The following is a 27,742-nucleotide window of genomic DNA, read 5'->3' on the forward strand; positions in this document are numbered from 1 at the left end:
TTGTGGGCTTGATCCCCAGTAGGGAGTATGCAGGGAGCATCCGATCATTGATGTTTCTATCTCTCTCTCCTTCTCCCTTCCTCTCTGCAATCAATAAACACACACACACACACACACACACACACACACACACACACACACACACTCTTCATGGAGAAAGTGTCCTTAAGGCTTTGAAGGAAGAGCAGGCTTTCGGCAAAGAGACAGGGAGGAAACCCCAGCAGGAGAAATGGAAAGGAGGTCCAGGAAAGGGGTTTTTCACCACTGACTTGGGGCCAGACTCTGAGTACCTGGAGTCTAGCCAATCTTCTTTCTGTCCCTGTAACTCCCTCATGGTTTCAAGTTGAACTTACTTTTGATTATTCAGTATCAGAACCTCCTTTGGCAAAAGGGACAATGCACTTCACCCAAACTCCTGGGCAATGAGAGGCTGCTGATGGGGCACAGGGCTTGGGGGCACCAAGACAGGAACCACAGGAATGAAAACTTATCTTGTTCAATATGCAAACCAACAAGGCAAATGATGTAAAGCTATTAATGTTTCTGAATGTTTCCCCCCACAACTAAGTGAATAACTTATAGACAGTTACTAATAAACAGGAAAAAAGCATGTTAACATCAGCCTGCCTTCCACATCTCACAGTGAAAGAACACTTTGGGGCTAACCCATCAGGGCATAAAAAGGAGCGGAATGCCACTGTGAATTGTGGAAGGACTTTTAGGGTCTTCCCACCTCCCCAGCATCTTCTTTGTTCATGGTTTCCCCCAGATATTCCCATGATTCCCTGCACAGTGTCACTCCCATGTACCTTCCCATATTGTCTTTCTTCTACCAGCAATGCCTTCCCAACCGCTCTCCCTGGTTCATAGGAATGCATTCTTCAAAGCCCATCTCTGCTGTGAAACCCTCTATAATTATTTTCCCAGCCTAGTCAATGGTCCACCCGCCTTCCCATGGATCCCACTGTAGTGCAAATGTTAATGCCCTGCCTTTCACTGGAGGATGAAGTGCTGATGGGCAGAGATCTGGGTGGAACACCTACAAGCATGACATACCAAAAAAGTGGAGTGACTTCCTTCCAATCTCATGGAGCATGGCACAGTGCAAAACCAATGGGTTGCTACACCTGAGAACTTGGCACTGGGCTCCTGGGGCCAGACGCAGCCTGCCAGGAACAGTCCTAACTGCTCGAAGAGAGATGTCTCCTTTCCTAAACCTGTAGCTCCTACACACTCTTCCAGCGGCATGGACACTATAAAAACACCTGCCAGGGCAAAGGAAACTACAGCTTATCACCAGCATGTACAGTCTCACACGACTTCACAGCCCAGAGACCTTGGTCAGGCTAGCTAAGACTAAAACTCAATTCATCTGAGAACTGAGATGTGGGCCCTTCCAGGGCTCTGAATTCGCTAGAGCAAGTCAATGAACCCAAGTGAGCCTGAATTTCCTCTTTTGTAGAGTGACATTTGGGGGAGTTTTAAAAGGAAGTACTCTTGATGAGCTTAGAGCATAAAAAAACTAAATGCTCCATAGATGCTGGTTGCACCGCACCTTGATAACTCATTGTAAATCTCAATTATTTTCTTCTATCTATCCATCTATCCGCTCATCCATCCACCCATCTATTCAGATATCCTTCCATTCAGGCAGAACTAGTCTATGCTAGTTTTTTGTTAGGCCTTTGGGCTACAGAGAGACATACATCACTGCCCTTTCCATCACAGGACTGTCAAAGGAAGGAGGCAAAAGATGTGTCCATGTGTATTTATGCCAAACTGAGAAGCCCTGGGACAGAGAGGAGCACAGGGCTGCAAACATCTGGGAAAGAGTGGCACGCTCCACTGAGAGAGGGCTGAGTGCATGCTGGGGCCTGGGCATCTTCACAGAGAAGACTGAGTTTTGAACAAATGAGTACCGGTTTATTGCCTGGAGAAAAGGAGGGAGAGTGTGAGCAGTGCGCACACTTGGAAGGCATGTTGGGAGAAGGGAGAAAGGGCCAGTGTGCCGGAGGCCACAGAATGCAGTGACCTGGGCTTGGCAGGGGTTGGAGGGAGGCTGGAGTCCAGTCCAGGAAGGACTTTGTGTAGCAGGCAATGGCGACTTAATCCTATTAAACTGTATGCAATTCATCCTATAGATTCTTGCTTCTCAAATTGGGTAAATGGATCCCTACTGGGTAGTGATACAGACAAAATTAACAGTTATAATAAACTAGCAGTGATAAGAACAGTATACAATAAAGCAACAGCCCAAGGTGCAATGTGGCCATGTGCCCAGTGCTTTCCCAGCAATATCTCATTTGATCCAAGGGGGCCCTTTGAGAATGGGACATTATCACCTTAGGGCAGTGGTCAACAAACTCATTAGTCCACAGAGCCAAATATCAATAGTACAACAATTGAAATTTCTCTTGAGAACCAAATTTTTTAAATTTAAACTTCTTCTAATGCCACTTCTTCAAAATAGACTTGCCCAGGCTGTGGTATTTTGTGGAAGAGCCGCACTTAAGGGGCCAAAGAGCCACATGGGGCTCACAAGCCACAGTTTACCGACCACAGCCCTAAGGTAATCAGCATAGTGCTTTCCTGGGATCCTTCTTCCTGGGATCCCCATGTTCCCTACAGACTTGAGACAATTTATATATATAAAAGGCTAATATGCAAAGTGTCCCCTCTGGATTTGGACCTGGAGAATGGGAGTTCCATCACGTGCTATAACGTGACCACCAGAGGGCAGCACAGAACATGGTGGGTGACCAGCAGTGGCAGCAGGGCACCAAGGGAGTGAGGGAAGGAGAGGGTAAGGGGTGGGGAGGTGGAGAGAACTGCATTGTGGTGGGGTGTGTGGGGCAAGGGAAGGAGGAGGCAGGGAGGCAGGGAGGCAGAAAGGTGGGGGAACCTGATCAGCCCTGATGGCTGGCCAGGCCTAGGCACCCTACTTGTGCACAAATTTCATGCACCAGGCCTCTAGTATTAAATAATCCGACAATGAAACATAATTAGGACTAAAATAATCATCCTTTGTGAAACAGAATGTCATGGACTTTTTAAAGATGGACCCTGGGATTTGGGCCTTGGACCAATGTCTTTGGAGCACAGCTGCAGACCCTGTGGGGGTGTGTTGATTCTCATCAGCATTCACTGCTAATGCTTGAGGAGCCCCCAGCCAGTGACAAAGCATCAGGAAAGTGTCAGGGCAGGGGAGTGACACAGCCAGATTTAGTATGTTTTTAAAAGATCATTCCAGCCATCTGGAGGGAAGACAGCTCTGTGGATGAAGAGGCTGCTGCAAGATATGGATGTCGGATAATGAAACCTCTACCAAGTCCGAGGCACTGGCCCAGACATAGGGGATGGAGGTGTGAGCCTTGGGAGACAGAATGAGCAGGGCCTTGACAACAACAATCTTAGCTACTCTTGCTCAATTGGTGTGGCTCGTGGTTGAGTGTCGACCTATGAACCAGGAGGTTACAGTTCAATTCCTGCTCAGGGCACATGCCTGGGTTGTGGGGTCGATCTGCAGTGTGGAGTGTGCAAGAGGCAGCCAATCAATGATGAAAGAGCTCATCATTGATGTTTCTATCTATCGCTCTCTCTCCCAAGTCAATTATATATATAAATATACACTGAGTGGCCTGATTATTATGATCTCTGAACGCATAATAATCTGGCCACTTATTATATATATTAGAGAGGCCCCAGTGCATGAATTCATGCATGGGTGGTGTCCAGCCAGCCTGGCTAGGGGGAGGGGACATGGGCAGTTGGCCAGCCTGCCTGCTGGTCAAACGCCTGGTCAAGGGGACATTTTGTATATTAGCCTTTTATTACATAGGATATACACTGAGTGGCCAGATTATTATGCATCCAGAGATCATAATAATCTGGCCACTCAGTGTATACTATTAGAATATTAGCTACTCTTTACTGAGAGAGCCAGAAATGTGCCAGGCACTGGACTATACCTTTTGCAGGCATTACCTCACAACTTAAGTAGGATGTTAGTATTATTAACTCTCTTTTACAGATGAGAAGACTGAGGCAAAACACAGCTTCTTCATTTGCTTAAGGCCATTCTATGGTTGAACTACATGTCAAAGACAAAGCCCTGCTTTTAAAGACCACTGCATCTCAGGAATCCCTTCCTCACATCCCTCAAATCTTACGCTGCTTTATTTGAAAGCCAAGGTCTCCTTCACAAGGCACATGGCCTTGGGGGAGTGACTACCCAACAGCTGCCCAAGAAACCCCACAGGGATATGAAGGCTGCAGTCAAATCTTGCACTGCCACCCCTCCTGCCTCCAGATGATGCTTTTCAGCGTCCACCGGCCTCTCAGGATGGGGCCACCACTTCCAAAACACATTGGAGCTGCTTTTAACCATGTGTTCAATTCCACGGCAACAGCTTTCCGCTTCGCACTGTGCCACGTACCTCTGGGCACCGTGCACTGGGCACGGAGCCTAATGAAGTGGAGGGAGGCCAGGTGCTCCCGCTCTGGGCCAGCAGGCCTTCGGCCATCTCCGCGGCAGGAGGAGAAGAGAGACAGTGACAGATTGAGGATTTAGACCATCAGATTTGGGATTTTTCACGAACAGTATAGGCTAAGAGAGCACTTCCAAAATTGCATTTCTATGTTTGCTTCTGTTTCTAAATGTTCCAGGTGGGGGTGGTGGTGAATAAACTCTGTGGCCAGGATGGCTTCTCAGACACTGAGGCAACAAAGCAATTCAGGTCTCTGGGCTGCAGGACTTCCCAGGGTCTGAGATGCATTTGAAAATGCCCAAGGGGAAGTGGGCATGTGCGGAATTCCCCAGACTTTTATGAACCATGATGTTCTCTTGACTTGGAAACCCTTAGAACCTGCAATGGGGCATGTGTGAGTTGGGAAGTGCAGGGCTGCTGCCTCCACTCCTCGGACTCGCTCTTGCAAAAACCTTACCCAATGGCGGCAGTACATCACGGGCTTCATGCTATAAAGCCATGAAAAAAAAAATTGTTTTCACAGCACCCACTTGAACACATTTAACACCCTATGCACCAGGCAGTCCATCTCCGAGAAACAGGATCCCCAGAGGTCTGTACCGGGATGTGTTGGTTTGTGCTGGATCCCTCTGAACCATCCACCAAAAAGAGAGAAAACTGGGCCACTTTCCAATGATCCAACATTGAGGTTATTATACTCATTTATTCAATGGATGTTATCCAATGCTTTTTATGTTATTTGGTTTAAGAATATGAAATATATTTTATAGAGAAAAATAGGAAACAAGCAAACAAATAAGACACCTTTAGAGGAAGTAGGGGGTGCTATTATATTGATAGTAGCAGGTGGAGGGTGGGAAGGAGGAACACATTAGAAAGGTCCTCATGAAGAACAGTTCCGAGGAGTTGATATTGGCATTGAGATGGGGCCAGCCAGCCAGGGGGAGGGGGCAGCTGGGGAGTGAGGAGAGGTCTGGCCTGGCGACGGAACAGGCTGTTCTCCACTCTAACATGGAGAACCCATTTGCTGGATTCTTGCAACAGGAAGGAAGTCCCTGTGGTTACAGTGTAAGGAAAGGCTAATCAAGCGAAGTAAGCAGTCACCAGACTCAGAGGGGGGGGTCTGAAGGCTGGGCATGGAGTAGGGACGGTCTTCCCTGAATAAGAGGAAACCACTGAATGATTAAAGCAGAGGCATAACCATCTCTGGTCTATGCCTATGAAAGGACTGCTCTGGCTGCCTCAGGAGACTGTATCTGGAGGCGGGATAGTTGCAGGGGGAGTGGAGAGGTGGCAGTGGTCAGAATGGTGACAAAGAAAGGGAGGGAGATTTCAGATGCATTTGGGTGAAAATAAATGTCTTCCTGCATTTTCCTAGGCCCCATTTAACTTGTAAATTAAAATAACTTGATAGCTAATTATGGCCTAAGTCAAACAACAGATTTTATTTAATAATCTCATTCTGAAATTCAGCTCTAAGAGAAAGAAACAAATTCCGAAGCGAAGGCCACATTTTATGCCAAAAAAAGGAAAAGGGTCCCATGTGGTAGTGTTTATGAAGGCGAACTATTACAAAGAGCCCAAATGGGTAATAATGGGGGCCACTTTAAGACAGTTGTGCATAAAAGGAAAATTTTGAGAAAATACTTGGGTGACATAGAATATGTTTAGGATATATCATTGAGAAAATGGATTCAGGCTGGTAAAGAAAAGAGAGGGAGGTTTTGAACTTGGAATCAAGAGTACTTATGGGGGCTGTATTGGCAGAGACAAAAGAGGGTGATTATTGGTGAATGGGGGAGGAAGGGATGGATAGATAAGGCTGAGCAAGATTACAAGTGACCCTGAGTGTCCAAGCCAGAACACATATAAGACAGCATTTATTCAGGTCCTGATACACATTAGCTGAGCATTCCAAGGTAGTCTACACTCATCACTTCATCGGATTTTTACAGCAATCCTCTGATGTAGGGATTGGCATCCCCATTCTACAGAACAGGAAAACTGAGGCTCAGGGACATCCGATGACTCTTCCAAAGCCATGCAGGTTGAAAGTGACTGGGCTGGGTCTAGCACCAGGCATTGCGGACCTCAAAGCAACTGTTCTTTATCATTCAAACAGTTCAACCCGGGGCTGACCACAGGAGTCCAAAAAGAGATTTCATCATCTGTTTCTGCCTCAATGTGTGACCTCAGCATCACGTGTGGATCTTGGTTTTTCAATGGATTCAGCATCTCACAGGGTTAGGACTGAGACCTTCTCTCAACAAACAGCCAATGTTTACCATGTGTGTAGGAAATGAGTTAGGCCCAGAAGTGGAAAAATAACTCACACCATAAGATAATTTCCTCTCTCAAAGAACTCTCTGTCTAGCTAAGGAGAGTGCCAAACAAAAGAAAATTATATTACTAAAAAATGAAATCAGGGCTTCACACATGTACAAAGATATGGGCGAAGTCACACAGGGGAGAACTCAGAGTGAACTGTGACAGTCAGTGATGTCTTCATGGAAATGTTCCATTCAAGTGAAGCTTGAAAAGACAGGTAGGTCTTCCCTAGCATAGGACACAATGGTTTAATGAAAGAGTCAGGAACTCAGACTACTGCTTAGTTCTTCCTGGCTCTAGTACTTATTAGGGTGTCTCTTTGAGCAGGTTACTGCAGCCATCTGTACCTTAGTGATAGTATCTGTAAAACGGGAATTAACATTATGCCTGCTTCTTAGGGTTGCTGAGGATCAAAAGATTACACACACACACACACACACACACACTAACATTTAGCCTGCCGCTTGGAATAAGTGTCAATAGATGGCAATTATTCTCAGAATCCAGCTAGGAGATTTCAGGAGAGAATGGTATGGAAAAGAATGTGGGAGTGGAAAACATGGATCTAGAAGAGACAGCAGAGAGGTCTGTGGTAGCCTCAGATGTCATCGTCCTAAGCCTGAGCACTTCTGAAGGTACTGGACAGCCACCGAAGCTCAGAGAGAGGAGCTGGGACACAATCAGAACCAAGTTCATAGGGACTGGAGAAGTGAGAGGCAGAGAAGACTGGCCAGCTGGAGACTACTGAGTGAGATTTGGAAATCAGTTACTGCTAAAGGGATCTGTCCCATGCACAAAGTCACACAGATGTTCTGAGAAGGAGGGGGAAGAAAGGGGAGGAGAAGGAGGAGGAGGACGAGGAGGAACAGAAGGAGGAGGAAGAGGAGGAAGGAAATGAAAGAAGAGGAGGAAGAGAAGGGAAGGAAGAGGAGAAGGAGGTGGTGGTGATGATGACAATGTGGAGGACAGAAGGGGAGGAGGAGAAGGAAAACGAGGGAAAGATCTATTTTTTATTGCATGGTGGACTATGTGCTAAGACAGTGATTGGCAAACTCATTAGTCAACAGAGCCAAATAGCAACAGTACAATGATTGATATTTATTTTGAGAGCCAAAATTTTAAAAATTAATCTTCTTCTAACGCCACTTCTTCAAAATAGACTCACCCAGGCAGTGGTATTTTGTGGAAGAGCCACACTAAAGGGGCCAAATAGCCGCATGTGGCTTGAGAGCCGCAGTTTGCAGACCATGGTGATAAGATATTATAACGACTCTGTGTTGTGAGTAGCTTGGAGAAACAGAGTGACTCTCCCCAGTGACATGAATTGAACAGAAATTCAAATCTGAACCCAGTTTGAACCAGTTCTGCCTAACTTACAACACTCCCATTCTTACCCCAATTTTCAGGATGAGAAAGAATGGGCAGGAACCAGGCTCTGGGAACCCACCTGGACATTCTCCCGTTGTGCCACCCCCCACATGACACCAGCCTCCATTTAAAGAGCATCTGCTCTGCTCCGACCTTGGGATGAGCACTTTCCATAGACTATGGCTAACCTCTCAACCGATCTTAACCATGCATGCGATATTCTCATTCTCAGAGAAGGAAGCAGACTCAGAAACCCTAGTCTGCACCCAGGGCACAGGTCTGCTGTCTCCAAGACCCTGGCTGAGACAACCCATCAGGGAGACAGAGGCAGGACTACCATGAGCACAGGAAAGCAAGGGAAGAAGGTACAGCCCTTCCTGGTATCTTCAGACACAGGGGCAGCCTGCTGAAGCCCCGCAAGAGGTGGAGGAGAGCCTACCTCGAGACTTGCTCCTCCGCTTCCGCTTCCCCGCTGAGGCGCTGCGAGGTGCTGGCTGCAGCTGGCCAATCTCGATGGGCGTGTTAGCACGGAAACTCTCCTTGAATTTCTGCATCAGGGACTCCACGGTCTCCTGCGTCGCCTCTGCTGCGGCTGCAGAGTAGGCAATGGGGCTGAAGTTAAGGCTTGCTCTACCTCCAGTCCCTGGAGGCCTGGGACTGGCCACCGGGAGTCCCTGGAGTTCCCTCCCAGACCCAGGGATGATACAGAAGCCACTGGTGCCAATATAGAGGCATGTACTGGCTTACACACTTATTTCTCAAACTTCTATTATGTTCCAGGCAGTGCCTCCAACCCTTGACATCTGGTGGGGAAAAGTTAGACACAATCCACAAAACATGGAAATTTCTAACCTTGTGCCAACCCTCTGTGATAATAAAGCATGGAATATGAGAAGAGCAGCGAGAAGGGTCATCTCTCCCATTCTGGGAGTCAAGGCAGGCTTCCTGGAGGAGGCAATATGGTCACCAAGATGTTAAGAATGAGTAGGAATGAGCAAAGAAGGTAAGATTTGGGATATGAGTGTTCTGGGTAGAAGCAGACGCATGTGCAAAGATCTGAAGCCAGAAAGAGCACAGTGCTGGAGCGATGGAAGGAGTTTGTTGTGGCTGCAAGAGACTGTGCGAAGAGATGAGCTAGAGGTGCCAGATCACCTGTAAGTAGCACTGAGGAGTCTGGATTATATCCTAGTGGCAAAAGCTCATCACCGAAAAGTTCTAAACAAAACTAGCATCTTCAAGTCCCTTGGATAACAATTGCGCACAAGAGTATGGACAATCCTAGCAGAGTTGGTGAGGGAGGCCAGTACAAAGCCCTGTGAGGTAGCCGGCAGAGGCAGCGGTGGCTTGAACCAGAACAGGCCAGTGTGGAGAGACAGCAGTATATGGGCTGAGCAACATTTCAGGCAATAAAGTTATGGTTTCGTGATATATAGATCACTTGGCACAATATTCCCATTTCCCTTTTGTGAATGTACTTAAGGAAATCGAGGCCCCCAAATAAGGCTTATGACTCACTCCGAGCTTCCACGTGGCAAAGTCAAGCTTTCTAACTCCTAGTCCAATGTCCCATTTGTCTCAATACTATCCAATGATTTGTTATGAGCCACATTACCACAAAACTGAAAGTAGCAGAAAGTTCCAGAGAATGGACAAAGTGAGGTCAGTTGGCAGAGAAAACAAGAACAAAGATAGAAGAAAAAGAAACCAGAGAAGCTTGAGAAGGGAGGAAAGTGGTCACATCAAAGTCTAGGAGAGGAAAGGAGAAAGGAGAAGGTACATGGCTGAAGGGCCTCAGTGCTTTTGTTCTGAGAAATTCCCAAAGAGAGCCCCAACTCTGAAATCTTCAAACGCAGCCCTCTCCATCTATGCTGTCAGATGCTGGGGAATATCCCCAGTCTGAGCTACATGCCGTCTGATGCCAAGAGATGGGACTAGCCAACGGTTCCTGTTCCTTTGAAGGGGTTTCACTAGACTGAACAAAGGGGGCTCTGAACATCCCAGCACGGATTCCCAAGGTGCTCATGTTGTCCCTGGAACGCTTATCGGCTGACACAGGTGTGGCTGTGGGGAAGCGCCTCAACAATGCGCTTCCTGATTAACACATATTCTTTTCAGATCTTCACACCGCTCACTGAGTGTCCATAGTTTTCCTAGACTAGGTCCTGATGCTCTAATAGAACCCCTTATATCATCATCCACATCTCCTTTAATATATACACTGAGTGGCCAGATTATTATGATCTCTGAATGCATAATAGTCCAGCTACTCAGTGTAATCCTATACAATAAAAGGCTAATATGAAAATTGTCCCCTCAACCAGGAGTTTGACCAGCAGGCAGGCTGGCCAATTGCCCATGTTCCCTCCCCCTGGCTAGGCTGGTTAGACCCCACGCATGCACAAATTCATGCTCCGGGCCTCGTGTGTGTGCGTGTGTGTGTGTGTGTACACACACACACACACACACACACACACACACACACTGAGTGGCCACATTATTATGCATTCAGAGATCATAATAATCTGGCCACTCAGTGTATATGTATATGTCTTGTCTGAAAATGTCATAGTTCTACGTGACGTAGAAGGCAGGCTTGGGCACTGGGTCCTGTGAGAAGCCCATTGTTGAGGACACAGTGGAGAATCCATGTTTGCTGTGGAAAAGACAAAGGGCAATACAAGCAAACCATGTGGTGGCATTTCCACTTGCTCACCTGCCTGTCTTGCCATTCCTTTTCCCAAGTAATCAATCACCTTAAAGATGAGCAAGATCCCAAACCTGGGCCCCTCCTGAGCCTGTGACACAGAGCTCTCCAGTGAGTCGCTATAGTCCAATTCTAAGAAGCACAGTCAGGCTCAATCCTCATGCTTTAAAACCAGCAGGAGAGAGATTTGCTTAAACTCTTAAGAGTGGTGCTATGCTATGGTAAGAAAAAACCTAGAGCAACTAAGTCTGCTGCCTGCTGTGGATTGAACTGTCTGCCTCCAGTGTCACATCCTGAAGACTTAACCCCCGATGGGACTGTATTTGGAGATTGGGCTTTTAGTGGGTAAAGTTAAATGAGGTCCTAAGGGACTCTAACAACACAGTTGGTGTCTTCATAGGAAGACGAAGAGGAACTCTCCTGATGTGCACAGCAAGGCAAGGCCACACGCATGGGCACAGTGAGGAGAAGGCTGTCCAAAAGCCAGAACCCAAAGTGCTGGCCTTCCAGCCTCTAGAGCTGAAAGGAGATTCATCCTGGTGGTTAAGCCACCCAGTCTACAGCGTCTGGGCATGGCAGCCCAAGTAGACAACACAGTCACTTGGAGGGGAAAGCTTCAGCAAATGAATTGGTGGGGGATACAGATATGTGTCCACTACAAGGTGCAATGTTGTAAAAAACATACCAAACAACTGTCTTAATGCACACCACGTGGACAGGAAGGCTAATATTAATGAAATGGTTAACACAGAACTATGAAATTTACAAATAAGATATATACAGATACGCTGAGTGGCCAGATTATTATGATCTCTGAATGCATAATAATCTGGCACTCAGTGTATATATTAAAGGAGATGTGGATGATTATGTCAGAGGTTCTATTAGAGGATCAGGACCTAGTCTAGGAAAACTATGGACACTCCCTTAGTGAGCGGTGTGAAGATCTGAAAAGAACATGTGTTAATCAGGTGAGAAGGAAGTGGGGGGTGAGGAGGGGAGTGAGGTGAAAGAAGCAAAAGAGGCAGACAAAGAGTCGAAATACTTTCCTGGGAGAAGAATATGAGAAAGAGCTAAAATAGCCACTGGGCCTAGAACACTGGTGAGTGACCTGAGATAAAGATGGAGCGGTAGGGAGTCCTATCGCTAAACCTGACCTTGACCTTAACCCTGACCCCGACCCAGACCCTAACTGTTCTGGGACTTGTTAAGGATAGAACATGCTGATTTCCATGGCTTATTTCCTCCTGTGTACCAACCTAAACCCTCCCAATCCCATTCAGTAGCTCTATCAATATCAATATCAAGTTGTCCATGTCTTTATTTAGGGAAGACTGCTCAGATCAGAGAGAGAAAACTCATTGCAGAAGGACAAAAATGGAAGTGAGAAGATCAAATAGGAGACTGTGCAAAAGTCCACTCATGGGATGATATATCTACCTGGATAAGATAGTAGAAATCAAGTGGACAGAGTAGCAGAGAGTAGAAACAAAAAGAGTAGATCAGTTGAAAGAGATAAGTGGGCAAATCAAATAGTTATTTTTTAGGTACAACTCCTCCAAATGTGGCAAGTGATTGGGAAAGGTGGACATGGGGGAGGGCGGTAAGGAGGATGACCCCTGATCTTCTGGAATGATGGTAACTCACAGTCTGAAGAGGAACCCTGGAAGATAACAGGTTTGAGATAGGAAAACATATGGTGCCTTCCAGATGTCTAAGTGGAGGCGTTGAGTAGACAGTAAGTAGACATATGGGTTCTATAGAGAACCCACAATGCAATTCTATAGAGAACCCATTTCTCTCCCATGAGAGAAATGGGTTCTATAGCCCATTTCTCTCCCATGAGAGAAATGGGTTCTATAGAGAACCCACAATGCATTCCTTAGAAAAGGTAGAGGCAGTGCGTGCATGCTCAGCATGTGAGCTTCTGGCACAGTACAGGCAACAGAACAATTTCCTTCTTCATCTACACCATCTGTTCCCCATCTGCACCCCCAGATTCACCCTCCACCCAGGTTCACTTTGCCTTACTCTATGTCCTGGAGGCAGACTCTCTGTGGGGTGCTGCATGGCTCCTTGTTACCTAGTTCTGAGTTTCCCCAGTGAGATCTCTGCAGGATGTGGAAGGACAGAATCTGGGGGTGTGTCTTCCCATGCCCTTCCCTGTCTCTGCGTCATATTTCTGATAGGTACTGGGATCCTTGACCATGGCGCCTTCTGTCCATTTTCACAGCCTGTTCTCATGGCTCCAGCAAAATAGTTTCCTCTCCCAGATGGTCCACAGTTCTAGGGGTGGGCAGTGGTTTCCTGAACATTCTTGTCCCTGGTTCCTCAGTGCCCCATGTTGATTCTCTTCACTCTGCATGTACCTCGATCAATAGTTACTTTATTGAATTTTTCCTAAAACTCCCATTGTCCATCTAGGTCTAGAACCTTGACGCCTCCCTTTTCATCATGGCTCTGACATTCAGCAGCTGTTAAAGGTCAGCTTCTCCCCACCCTGTTATCTCTGCTTTGCTTTCTCCTGAGCTGCTGCCGATAGCAGGAGGAGAAGAAGACACACAGAGAGAGAATGCTTGCTGAGCCGCGGGGTTTCTCCTCCTGACCACAGCAAATCCCTTCCATCTGTTTGGCTGTTCTTGCCTCGGCGACAGTGACAGTGCCAGAAGCCCAGAGCAGCTGAGAGGAGGAAGTGCTTGTGCAAAACCCCCTCCATGGCTCCTTTCCTCCTGGGCACCATTCTCCCTCCCACACCAGCCCTCCCAATCGCATTCAGGATCTCCATCAATATCAATAGATCAAGTTGTCCAAACAAGCCACAGTACCTCCTGGTACCCGCTGAGCTCTGCCTCCCCAGAGCAGCAAAACGCTTGCCGTCGCCTGGCTGAATGCAACAGATGGTGCTTGATCTGAGCATCGCGGCAGGCCCAGGCAAGGGAGGGAGGGAGGGGGCTGCCTCCTAATTGACATATGAGAGATTGTCAAGTTTAATGAGAATGAATGACTGGGGCCTGTGCAGAGGAGCCCTAGTCCCCAAGTCACAGCAGAGAAGGAGAGGGAAAGAGAGGGGGGAGAGGGAGAAAGACAGGGAGAGAGAGGAGAGGAGAGGAAAAGGGGGGAGGGAAGAGGAGAAAGAGATCACAAGAGTGGAAAGTAAAACTGGGTACAATAATTAAGGATAGGGGTAGGAAAGGAAGAGGCAAAGAAGAGTGGAGAGAAGAGGAGAGAGAGGGCGAGAAAAATCTGGAGAGAGAAATGAAAGAGAGGGATGGAGGGGCAGGAAGGGCAGGCTAGGAGACAGAGAGGGAACAAGAAGAGAAAGAAGGAAAGAAGGCGGATCCTGAGTGCCTTTGCCAGGCATGTGTCTGTTTCCAGACTCCAGGCAAGCTTCTGCCTGATGCTCCATCCCGCAGAAGGCGCCGCACGCTGTGTCCACGCCGATACTCGGCAGTCCTGAGACCCAACTCTCACCTGCTCCTCTCTCCCCCTCTCATCCCGGGATGTTTAACTACTAAACATCATATACGTTCAGGTTCAAGTGCCTGTAGCACCATTAGCCTCCACTTTAAGTTTTCTAAACTCACCTAGCATCTGTAGAAAGGAAAGTCACCATTCTTGAATACCCATCAGCCAGACAAGAAGCTTGGCATTTCCTTGTGTTCTCTCACTGATTCCTCCTCATACACCTGAAAGGTAAGCATCCTGAGCAGTTGTTCAGAGATGAGGAAACTCGCACTCAGGGAAGTAAACCATCGCTGAGAGTCACACAGCTTAGAAATGGCAGAGCTGTGGTTTGGAGCCAGATTATGGGGACTCTGATGACATGGGCCTACCCACTGTATCACCCAACATCTATTCTCTCTCTCTCTCTCTCTCTCTCTCTCTCTCTCTCCCTCTCTCTCTCTCTCTCGGCTGCTGGTGGGTGGCAATTGAGTATCTCAGTCTTGGAGTTCGTCTGTGACCTGCAAAGTGAGGATGACAGCCTAGCCCTTTTTAACACGTAGGCTAGGAGCCCCAAGCAACCGGGCTGTGGCTGAAGTGGGACCAGTGTAACTGTGCTCAGTGCTGATGGTCAGGACTGTCCATCCTGGAGGTGCCAAGCTCAGCTCATGCCCCGTTTCCCCAGTTCTGTCTCTTACAGACTCTGCTTAGAGAACCAAGACACAAGTGGGCATTAGTTGGCCATTTGCCCTCCTGTGCCTGTGCAAGCGACAAAGTGTCCCAATGTAAACTCTGCCTCTGGGTATCCTTGAGTCACTCCCTTCTCTTTTACATCCCTAGTCTCCTTCTCTGTAAATGTCTGCAGGTCACTGGTGGATGAGGGTAATTATATATGTAAAATGTCTCCCAGAGCTTCAAGAATGCAGTGAGTGCTCCAGAGGCCGTCATTACCCACCTTTCTCTCACCCGTAAGCTTCATACTGGGTCAATCAGTTCATTCATTCTTTTTGAAAGTTGCCTTCATTATAAAATATCCACTTTGGCCATTATTTTAGACAGTATATACACTCGTATTCAGATGTGAAAACAGGAGCAGTGGGAGACAAGTCATGATAAAAACAAGCAGGAGCACATGGTCCCACATTCAGGTCTCCTATTTCCACTACTCTTCCGCTCTCCCAAGTTCTAGGATAAGTTCAGCCTCAGATCTTGTGATGTTTCATGTATGTGTCAACTTGTCTAGGCCATGGCACCCAGACATTTGGTCAGACGTTATTCCAGACATTTGTATGAAGGTATTTTTTCGTTGAGATGGACATTTAAATTACTAGATTCTGGGTAAGGCAGATAATTCTTCATAATGTCAGTGGACTTCATCCAATTAGCTGAGGGCCCTAACAGATATCAAACAATCCTCCCTCCCAAGGGAAAAAAAATTCTGCCAACAGACCTACTTCAGACTCGAGCTGCAACATCAACACTGTCCCTGGTCTCCAGTGGAACAGCTAACCCTGAACATTTTGTAATTATCAGCCTCCACAATCATATTAATCAATTCCTTAAAGTCAATCAATCAATTTGTCAATAAATATAGAGATGATATAAATATAGAAATATATAGAGCTGATCCTTGAATAACACAGTTTGAACTGTATAGGTCCACTTATATAAAGATTTTTTTTTCAATAAATACAGAGTCAAAAACTATATGTGTATTTTTCCACTATGCAAGAAGTCAGCATCCCTAACCCCTACATTGTTCAAGGGTCAATTCTATAGAGAGAGGGGAAGCATATAACCAATCTATACCTATCTCTCCTATTGGCTCTGCTTCTCTGAAGAACCCATAATATAACCTCAACTTGCATCCCTAGGCTTCGGACTGGGCACACTCAGATGCCAGGATTGGAAGGACAGAACTAAGAGAAGACAGCTCCGGCCTCAAGCACACCTCAGCAGGGAAGACATGATGGAAATGCAAAGAAAGACGAAATTTGGAATCCGTGAGAGCCCAGTCATCTGCATCTCACACCTCACATTACCACCTCACGAAAAGAAAAAATAAAATAAAATAAGAAAGAAAATGGTCAAGTGTTTCTTAGCCAGAAGAGAAGACTCCGCCAGCAGAAGACATTTAAAACCCATCACACATTTTAAAAAATGGCCACCTCTTCCCAATTCTCAGGGATAAAAAGTTGATGGATAGAATTTTCTCCCTTGGTAGTTTTTTCTCCCACATATTTTCTTAAACCTTTGAGGCCTGGCACAGCTTATCTTCGTGCAAGTGCCTGCAGACAAGAAAAATGGATAAACAGCAGCAAATATAAATTGGAAAGCATAGAAATAGCCTTTCCTTATGTATACCATCCTGGGCCTGCCGGGGAATACAAAGGATGTGCAGGGTGGTCATATTTCTGCCGGAGAGCTGCACTGAGTTCGAATGATGGAGTTGAATTTAGTGATATTGTCTTCCGCTCTGTTAAAAACACAGCCCCTTACCGCTTCTCTGGAGCTGGCTCCACGGCCCCTCAGGGGACACCGAGGGCCTCTAAGATTCTGCCTGCTCCAAGGCCCTGTCATTCCAAATGTCAATAAACTATATGCTTTCCAGGAGATGGATGCAGTGAGCACAGGACTGCACTCATCAGTTTGCAACGCCTTTTCACCCCTTCCAAAGAATGCCATCCATACAGCCTCCCACTGTATGGAGCCAAAGAAGCAAAGGAGGTTTGCAAAGGTCTAATTGGGGCTGAGATGACACACCCACAAGTCCAGGTCAAGAAAGAAAGGGGCCAGCAACTAGATAGGATTGGACAGAGACTTCTTGGTCACTTATTACCATCTCAGTTGCAGGGTGCGACCTTGGAAAAGGTGCCAGAACCAGGCACAGTTTGGAATATTAGCCGTGTTTCTTCCCAGCTGTGAGATGTGGGCAAATCATTGAACCACTCAGAGCCTCGGTTTCTCTGAGTGTTAAAATTGGGGTTTATAACTCCAACCCCATCAAGCTGCTTTTGGATTAAATAAAATGTTCAACTGTGTATCACAGGGCCCAGTAGAGAAAGGATTTTCAAGATGAGAGTTACTAGTATTATTGCCCAAAAGATCTTAAAGCAGCAGTGAGAGCAAATCCAAAGTTTCCACCCAACTGGTGGCCTGCACATGCCCAGAATCCTATGGGACTCCCAGTCACTAGCCCAATTCCTCTCCTAGACTCATCCCTTCTGTAAATGGACGGGAAGGCCGTGTGTGTGACTCAGCACCCCTTGGCCCTGGAGGGCACCTCTGGGACACTTCTGGAATTCTCCATCCAACCCCTGACTGAGCAGTGTATCGAGATGGAGACTGGGGACACAGTGATGAGCTGAGGAGTGCCCCTTCTTACAAAGGTGACGCTGTTTACTGGAAGAAGCAGGGAAAGACAATGAAAATGGATTGTGCTGAACATCTAGATAGAAAGAGACATGTGATGAGAACACCAGAAGTGAGTCCTCTAATTCCTTCTGTGAGCACAAAGCTTTGGACTTTTCCCAGAGTAGACTCCAGTCGGCTGAGCCTTAAAGAATTCAGAACCAGGTAAAGAGGGCGATGCAAATAGAAGCATCAGCAGGGGGCAGCGGCAATGACTGTAGAGAAAATGCCACAGAGTTTGGTTCTTCTAGAACTTACAGTGAGAGACAACTTTATTACCCAGAAAATCCACCTTTGAGAAAGGAAGGAGGGTGGACTCGCCCAGATCCCAGCTCAAAAGTCCAGCTACTTTGTGAGCTCTGCTTTCCAAACTCATTGTCCTCTCCTGTCCCTGTTACTGTCATCTCAGACACATGCATGTACAACAAACCTGGATTTAAAGCTCCCTTCTACCACTTACACAGCATGGGACTGGCTACTGGGTATGTTCCTTTCCTTCTCTAAGCCCCAGTTCCTCCTCTCTAAAACCTTAAGCAGAAATCTCCCTCAAGAATTGTAAGTTTCTGTAGGTTTTTTTTTTTTTTTTTTTTTTTTTTGCATTTAACTCAATGCAATAATATATGCAAAGTTTTAGCACAGAACCCCCAAACGGATTAAGCACTCAATAAAGTAGAGCCTTTGTTATCATTACTGTTATCCAGCTTAATTGAGATAAGCTTGTAGAGGGGGCCTGCACCAAGGCAGAGCTCAATACAGGCTAAGTTCTCCATTTCCCTAGTGGGTAAGTCTTGGACTTTGATTAACTACTGGACTCTAATTCCCCATTTTCCTATCGTGTATAAATTTCACTATCATCCCCGGCCTCTGTGACACGCGTGGATTCCATCAGCACTATACCTCAGCCCATCCCCATCATGGCCATGCCTCCTATGTAGCCATAACCTGGAACCTGAAAATGTAGTTTCTGCCCATGGTCCTCCGTATACTCTCACTGCATGCTGTGCCATGCTCATCAAGTCTGTGCTTCGACCTCCCAGAGATCAATCACCAGGTCGTGGTTTCTGTTCTATTGTGGCAAACACTTGGGAACACATATATCCATTGCAGACGAAGGTCTTGCTCCATCATTAGGAGCCAGAGCAGTTGTTTTTCTGCCAGCTGGTGGGCAAGGAGAGGAGAGTACCACCCACACTCTTACCCCCAGTCCTTCCCTCCCCAGACATTTAACCTCCTCTTGGTTTCTTTCTTCCCCCAGAGACTTACCCTGAAACTGGCCAATTTATCTAATCGCAAGGTTCACCTGAACCTACCATTCCAATTTGCCAATATTATCTCATTAGTCATGCAAGCACAATCACTACTGTAGTAATGACATTTACCATTTATGGAATCTTTGTAAGGTGACAGGTATTATTTTAAGGTAAATATAGCCATCATTTAATGTAATTCTCATAACTGACTGTAGTCTATGGAATTATTCACCCCTCCCTGCACCCATACCCTGGGTACAGTCTCCATCAGTAGAGATGGAGTGTGCTTCATTGACCTTTGACTTGTGCCTGGCTCTGTGACCTTTTTGGGCCAATGGGATGTGGGTGGGAATCAGCATGTACTAGTTATGAGCCTGAGCTTCCAGAGGCATCGCATATTTTTGCTCACACATGTACACCTGCCACCAGCACGAGGAGGACCTGTCCCAGCGAGCCTCCTGGCTCCAGGAAGAAGAGCAACTCCTGGGAGAGTCACAGCTCTACAACACAGAGGAGTCACCTGACCTACCACCCAGGTCACTGATCCCAGCCACCCCGGGGAGGATGAACAAACCCATCTAAGGTGAGCACAACCCTCTATCCCATCCGGTCCTCAGATACGTGGCAAGTCCCATGTTTATTACTGGATGTCACTGAGATGTTGTAGTTATTTGTTATATAACATTCTGTGGTAAGAATTGACTGATACACAACCTTCCCAAGTAAATATAATTATAGTAAGCTTACAAATGGATAACTGGAGCACACCAAGGTTAATTAAATTTTCAAGGGTCATATAGCCTATACATAGCAGAGCTGGACAAATACCTTCAAATACTACTTCGTGGCTTATTTTGGAGTGAGACCAATGAGCATGGCTTCATGAAATGACTTTGGAGTGGGGGAAGGAGCCCTGTCAGCCAGCTTCCCTTTAGACCATATTACTGATAATTATGAGGATGATCCCAGAAATGACAGCCATCTCTTCATGGGCATTAAGACTGTTAACATATCCATTCAGAGCCTTCAGGATTGGCTATGCTTGCTGAATGAATGAACACACATTTTAGAGTCTATATAACTGGGCACTGAATGAGAAATATGAAAAAAATGTGTTGCGACATAGGTATATTACTGACTCATGCTGTGGTGGTGGGGGAGAGGGGGAGGAAGTGGCTGACCAGAGAGCTGACTTATGAACGTGTACAGTTCTCACTGCTTCAACAGGCAGCTTTTCCCACCCAGCTTCCTTTAAACTAAGGGCAAGCCTTCCCACTGCAAAAGGGTGGTTATAAATTTAAACACATGTAAGTCAACTATAGCGAATGGCAGGGACTGGGGAGTAAAATTAATGCAGCTGCATTATAAGTATGTCCTATTTCTCAATATTAAGCTCTTAAAAATAGACTGGCTAAATATATAGACAATAATGGATGGAGGCTGAGTTGGCGTTACTATGAGGCTCAGGATTTTCCATTTAATGACTTATAATTTCAATTTCCCATTTCTACATGACGGCTAGAGCAGGCTTGCTTTATTGCTTGAGATTACATGGAACCACCACACGAAGACGGAAGCAGAAAGTGAGAGAACAACCTCGCGGGAGGGGACAGCACGGAATCCTGAGTCAGAAACTCAGCATACCTGGGGGAAGACCAGGTCTCTGGTGTGAGCCTCGCTGATGTGTGATCTGGGACACCTCACCCAGCCTCTCTGAACCTTAGGAAATAAACACTTCTATGAGGTGCATGTGAAAACATTTGTTAAGCCGGGTCACTATAAAGTTTGCAACATTGCCACCTCACTATTACTAGTGAAGACTGGGGTTCTAAGTTCTGCTCTTCACAGCCCTAATCAAATAGATAGCATGCGTACAACGAAAGGAAACAAAACAACACGGTAAACACACAGTGTGAACTTATCTTATTATGAAGCTGAGGTTCAAGTCCTGGCTCTACCTGTTAACATCTGCTCACCCTTGTGTACAAAGATAGTGCCTCCCTGAGCCTCGGCTCTTTCTCATTCACTAACGGAGAGAAGGACAACTATAAGACAGATGTAAGTGAGCACTCTAGTGATACCATGAAGTCATACTGCTGACTTGTTGGCTTTACTCAATGTCAGGCACCATGACCTCATATGCTGCTCGCCATAAGCCTGGGAAGTGGGTGATAGTAGTTAACCCCATATGGGGGCAGAGCTGGGCCTGGAGTCCAAGCTGGTCTGACACCTATGATCTCAACTATGCTGGAATCATGCAAATCGAAGGAGGAGCCAAAGAAGGACATGGAAGGAACATAAAAGGGATCAGCTACGGAATGGTGGGACCATCCCAAGCGCCCATGGGTGGGTACCACCTGGATATGAGGTCACACATGCATCTTAGGAGTTAGTTTTATCCCCTGGCTCGATAATCCTGAATTATCTTCTTCCTTCCTTCCTTAGCCCTGGTTAAAACTGCCTCAGCTCAGGTATGGATATTTCCTTTATTCTCTATCTTTTTCCCAAAAAGCAGACAAAAAACTAAGCTACTGCAGTAGAGAGGGCAGGAAATCAGGCCTTTAGTGGAGCAGAACAAATTCCTCCTCTGATGTTTTTGGTGAAATAATAGAGATCCATCGCAGGGAGCCATTTGTACAGAGAGCCTGTAAGCATGGGCGGGTAGGTCTTGAGGAATACTCTCATTTTGCTAGATGTGCACAGCAAGGTAGCGAAGTGTGAGAAAATGAGACAGGCAGAGGGGCTGTGATAGAACCTGCAAACCAAGCCCGTTTGGCAGCCCTGGGAGGAGGCTTCCGTGCCAGCTGCTGCTCTAGCCTGATTCAGGGTTATAAACAGCACTAGAGGCCTGGTGCACGAATTCATGCACAGGTGGGGTCCAGCCCACTCACCCTGATCAGGGTTGGGGGAGGGGGCAATCGTGGGCGGGTCTGGCCAGGGGGAGGGGCCACAGACAGTTTGCCAGCCAGTCCTGCCCCCTGGTCAAACTTCTGGTAGATTGCATATTAGCCTTTTATTATATAGGATTCTCTCTCTCTCTCTCTCTCTCTCTCTCTCTCTCTCTCTCTCTCTCTCTCTCTTCTCAGAGGACCCCCTTTTCTTACTCATCCTCTGTCTCTTATCTGTCATCTTCTAATTTGCACCTCCGGATTTTGGACACCCCATGCCTAAATTGGACAGGGTGCCTGACTAGATCTTGGGGGACTTTTCTCCAATAATGTAATAAACACATGTTCTGCTGGGTGTCTTTCCTCGTTTTCTTACTATGATTTCCATTCAATAATTTGGGCATCAGAGATCTCAATGTGAGTTAACAGTAAGGTGATCACTGAGAAAGTAACATATATTTCCTAGGCTACTTTCATAAATGCATAAGCGGACATCTCTACTGTGCACTACTCAGACCACACCCAGAGGACTACATTAAGGCCTGAGTGTCATGCTACACATCATATTAGCAAAGTAGGAACAGGTCCAGCTATGAGAAGCTAGCCCCATATGAAGGCTGTAATGATATCATAAGAAACAAGTAAGACATGGTAAGGTAGTAAATATTAACTGCTTCGATTATCTGAATGGCTATAGTACTAGTACAATTTTTAATACTAATGGTTAACATTCTTACTATGCCCCATGTCCCATGGTACATGACTTATAGTGATAATTACAAGAGCTAATTTTTTGAGTGCTTAAATTGGGCCAGGGACCTGCTAACGTGGGTGAAATAGGGAAGAGAATAAGATATACAAATTGCCAGTTATAAAAACAGTCACACGGATGTAAAGAACAGCATAGGAAATGTAGTCGATAATATTATAGTAACTTAATGAAAGTTGTCATATGGGCACTAGACTTATCAGGGTGATCACTTGGTAACTTACATAAATGTCTAAACACTGTGTTGTACACCTGAAACTAATAGAATGTTGGATGTCAACTGTAATTAAAATTTGTTTCTTTAAAAAAAATCAAGTGATTTGCCAATATAATTTCATGTAATTCTCAACAATACTGTGAGGCAAACTCTACATTTCTCTTTTGCTGGTGGGAAAACTGGCCCTGAGTCAGATAAGGTTCGGCACTAAAGACAGGGTTTGCAATCTCAGCATGACTGACATATGGGACTGAACAATTATTTGTTGTGAGGACTGACCTGTGTATTTTAGGATGTTTGGCAGCATCCTTGGCTAATTAGATGCAAGTGACCAAAAGTGTCTTCAAATATTGCCCAATAGCCCTGGCAGGTTAACAATCAACCCTAGTTGAGAATCACTGAACCAAGGTAACCTAGGGGGTAAATGGGAGGGCTGTCTTGGATCAAATCCACAGTCTTAAAATTAATAATAATTAACAAAGTATTAACACTTATTTTATAAGCCCACTATATGACAGAACTTTCTAAACATGGAAAGAGAAGCTTGGGGGGGTGGGGGGCGGGGGCAGGTGTGGCGGGTAAGTCCTCTGAAATGGGAAGAAATCAGGCAGAGGTGTCATATCCCAAAAATAACACAGAGGAGATTCAAATATTGCATAAAGACAGGGAAGACCAGAAGTAATTCTAAAAGTCCATTATTCTGTGAATTTAAAATGTGAGGCTCTAATTTTTATTCTAATTGCCTATCAATAACTGTAGAAGAATTTTAAAAATCTTAATTTGAATTGCTTCCTTCTTAGCAGAAACCTAAAGAAATCCACCTTGATCTTAGAAATTCAAGATTGGGAAGATGCCATTCCCAACTCCTTCTTCATCCCTCCAACACACACAGACACAAACCCTCTTGTCCATGCACCTGGGCTCACAAAGAATTGATTAATTATCGGAAGTTAGGCAGAAGAAAGCTGAGATAGAACAGCAAGTTATCAGCAGTGGTGCAGCAAATTGTCAAGTCTCCAGTGGCATGGAATAAGCTAATGATGCCTGAAAAAGGAAGGCATCGACAAGAGAAAGCCCACACCTCCCACCTGCCTCTTTTCTACAGCCAGTACATCTATATCCTGAACTGTGTTTGAACACAGAAGAGGGAAGTGGAGGGAGAACATGAACTCTCCAGCAATTAGAGGCTGGAACAAAAAAAGACACATAGATCCAAGTCAGTAGGAAACCCATCATCCAGGTGGCATTTCAGAATCAGGTCTCCAAAAAGCCTGACGATGCAATGAATGGTACTAAGGTGAAGTTAAATTAAGGGTGGGATTAAGTTGGGCTGGACAGGCAAAACAATTCAATTAACTGGTGACTCAATCACTAAAATAAAAAGGACAAGAGGAGGATGTGAAGTTCTACTTCCAGAAAGCCAAGTGGAAAGAGGGGTCCAGCCAAAACAGGTTTGGCTTAGTGGATAGAGCATCAGCCTGCGGACTAAAAGGTCCCAGGTTCAATTCCGATCAAGGGCATGTACCTTGGTTGCGGGCACATCCCCGTAGGGGTGTATGCAAGAGGCAGCTGATCGATGATTCTCTCTCATCGATGTTTCTAACTCTATCCCTCTCTCTTTCTCTCTGTAAAAATCAATAAAATATATTAAAAAAAAAAAGACTTGAGCAATCACCTGCAGAGCACATGGATGAAAACAGCACATGGATGCTGGCTGTGGTAGACCACGGGAGGAGGAGAGAGCTTTCCTAGGTGGCATATAGAAAGATGCAACGTTCAAACTCATCTTCAGCTCAAAAGATGCCAAGTCATTTCGCATGGCTGCAATTCAGTATTCCGGGAGGTGCAGAGGAGGTGAGAGAGATGTTCTGACTACATCAGGAAGAGATCTGAATACCAAGCCAAGCATATGAACTCTAGTCAGTAAAATAAAGAAGCCTATACATAATTTATTATAAGATATATGTGTATACAGAAATATTTTGATCAGAAGAGTGACACTGTCAGATATATAATTAAGAAAGATCAATGTGACTGTCTGGGTGGATGAGGAATCTGAAGGGGAAGAATGGATAGAGATAATAATGATAAAACGAGCCAAAATGTATTGAGCTACTCAGCATGTGCCAGGAGCTGTGCTAAGCACTTTATCTGAATTTTGCAATTTACTACTCACAACAACCCTACGAGGTAAGCACGTCAATAAATTGCTTTTTGTAGAGGATGAATTTAACCTTAGAATTCAAATTATGTTCAGGGATCCAAACTATTGTTAAAGTTAAGATACTAACCCAGATTCAATTCTGGTAACTATGCATTTTATTCCAAGAGGATGTATAGATCTAGACAAAAGACAGTGCAGGTCTTGACTATAGTAATGTCAAAGCAAATAGAACATAATTGAATTTAGATCTAAATTGGAAGAGATAGAGAAAAGCAAAGAATGCATCCTAGTTTTCCCCTCTGAAGGTCATGTAACAATCTGATTTGAGAGTTAACTATACCCCAATATATCCAAAAGTTACCTGAATGTTCCCATATTCAGTAACAACGGGATGATTTTTCTGTGATGCTTCCTTACCATGATCAACTTGCCTACAAAACTAATCAAAACATTCATTACAGAAAAAAAAAATCACGGCATAAATAATTTTCTTTTTTCTAAACATATCTTTATTGATTTCAGAGAGGAAGGGAGAGGGAGAAAGAGATATAAACATCAATGATGAGAGGGAATCATTGATTGGTACCTCCTCCATGCCCCCGACCTCCTGGTTTGTAGGTTAATGCTCAACCATCAAGCCACACTGGCTGGGCATGCATCAACCTCAGGGCTGACGTTGTTGGGCAAAATCATGAACAACACTCTGGGATTTGGGCAGGACAGACAGTCAAGGGCGTTCAGCCAGCCAGACAAAGGGGGCATGACTAGATGAATGACCAGGAGGGCTGGTGGAGGATTGAACTTGGAACTGAAGTAAACATAGCTCATGCAACCATTCCCACTCATCTGTTCAATACGCTTCTTAATATCGCCACACCTTGTCCTATAAGACCAGTCCTTGGAGTTTCACTGCTCTTCCTGAATATTTCGCCTACCCTGACCTTCAATATTTTCCAACTTTAACAAAGTCTAAATTCGTTTCTCCACCCTCAGGCGCCTGGATGTGGCTGACCCTCCCTACCTCATGCTCTCTCCAGTTACAGCCCTTGTTCGCTTCCAAGCTAATTGTCTCCATCCATGTGTGCCTACCAACCATTTGTGGGAAATGCCACGGAATGTTAATTTCATTTGGAACTGGGTAATTGCAAAGTGCTCCCATTTTATTTTTTATTCTATAGAATGAATAAGTATTGTATTAACAGTACCATTTCCAATTATAACCACAAGAGCGGGCCTGTCATCCCCTAACTGTGAGTTATTTTTCAAGGAACGTTTTTCTGAAGTTTTCTTTTTAAATCCTCTGCCCAGCTCCCTTCCTCACGTAATTGTAATTAAGATAATGCAGCATAATTATAAACACATAGTGGAAGCTCAAATGCCAATATGAACTACCCAACTCGTGCTACACGCTTATTGAAATTTCTCAAGCAGAAAGAAAAAATGTTGAAGTGATTACTGAGGGACAAGCATGAAGACTGGCGAAGGCGGCAGGGAAAAAGTCAGCGCATCCAGAAGACCTGGCAGAGTCCTTGTGTGGGAAGCTGAGCTTGACCGAGTATTTCTAGGAGGAAGTCAAGAAGCATGCTTAAAGTTTTTAGATATTCAGGAAAAAATGTATTGAGCATCTATCATATGCCAGATGTTTCATACACATCACCTGATTTCTACATGAAAGCAAATTCATGAAGTTTGCTTTTTATTTGTTGACTTTTTTGTTTACCAATTTATAGGTGAAGGAACTGAATATCTAAGAAGTTAAAAAAGTTGTCAATGTATTGGCTAAAGTAAAGAGCTAGAACAATGATCAGCAAACTTGTCAACAGAGCCAAATATCAACAGCACAACGACTGAAATTCCTTTTGAGAGCCAAATTTTTAAAACTTAAACTTCTTCTAATGCCACTTCTTCAAAATAGACTCAGCCAGGACGTAGTATTTTGTGGAAGAACCACATTCAAGGGGCCAAAGAGCCACATGAGGCTAGTAAGCCACAGTTTGCTGATCACTGAGCTAGAGTGAAGCTAAGTTTTATTTAATCCTTGATTCTACTATTAGCTAGTTACTACCATTAAATATCACTCCAACTGTTTTTTGTGGTTTTTTTTTTTTTTCCGTCTCATTCAAGACTATATTAATCTATGGGTCTGTGGGTTAAGTGAGGGTCAGATTGCTCAGACTGGGTTTTGCTTGCTTCAAGCTGCAGGTTGGGTTCAGGTCTACCTCACGGGCGTCTCATCCTCTTTGACCAGCAGGCTATGTGGGGCATCTTCCCACAGAGATGTGAGAAGGCACAAGAAGGAAACTCCACGGTGCAAGCACATTTCAAACTTTTGCTGTGTCTCACCTGCTAATAAGCCAATGATCAAGGTCAGTCAAGTGGTCAAGCCCTATATGGATAGGATAGGAAAGTAAGCCTGGCTCACAGTGGCAGATGGAGAGTGAATACTTGCTGAACAATAGTCTAAGGGATTGTACCTATAACTCTTTCAAGTTTCCACTACACCATGACAGCAAGAGCACTTCAAGTTCAAGTTCCTGGAGTTAAGGGGTCAGGTCCACGGGAGTTGGCCATGATGACACGGAATGAGTAGTGCGGTGTATGACTGGAGAGATCCTTTTCTCACCTGTATGAAAATAACTCAGAATAAACCTTCCTAAGAAGGCTGTTGGAAGGTGACTGAGATGCCCACAACAGAGTTGTCAAACGTAAGAGTGC

The 27,742-nt window shown here is 45.4% G+C and overlaps 1 protein-coding gene across 3 annotated transcripts in view; it reads right to left on the reverse strand.

Annotated features, from left to right (window-relative positions):
- The window catches only part of ASTN2 (astrotactin 2), a 700,862-nt gene that overhangs the window by 489,127 nt on the left and 183,993 nt on the right, over positions 1-27,742 (reverse strand). For 2 of the 3 annotated variants that reach the window (XM_084898877.1, XM_084898876.1), the window contains exon 4: positions 8,623-8,775. The exons of the other annotated variant lie outside the window; for it this stretch is intronic. In XM_084898877.1, coding sequence (XP_084755003.1) covers positions 8,623-8,775 — 153 coding nt within the window. The remainder of the gene's footprint in view (positions 1-8,622; positions 8,776-27,742) is intronic. 3 annotated transcript variants of the gene reach the window in all.

The sequence above is a fragment of the Pipistrellus hanaki genome (genome assembly GCF_964339955.1).
Source record: "Pipistrellus hanaki genome assembly, chromosome: 11".
In the NCBI taxonomy this organism is placed as follows: Eukaryota; Metazoa; Chordata; class Mammalia; order Chiroptera; family Vespertilionidae; genus Pipistrellus; species Pipistrellus hanaki.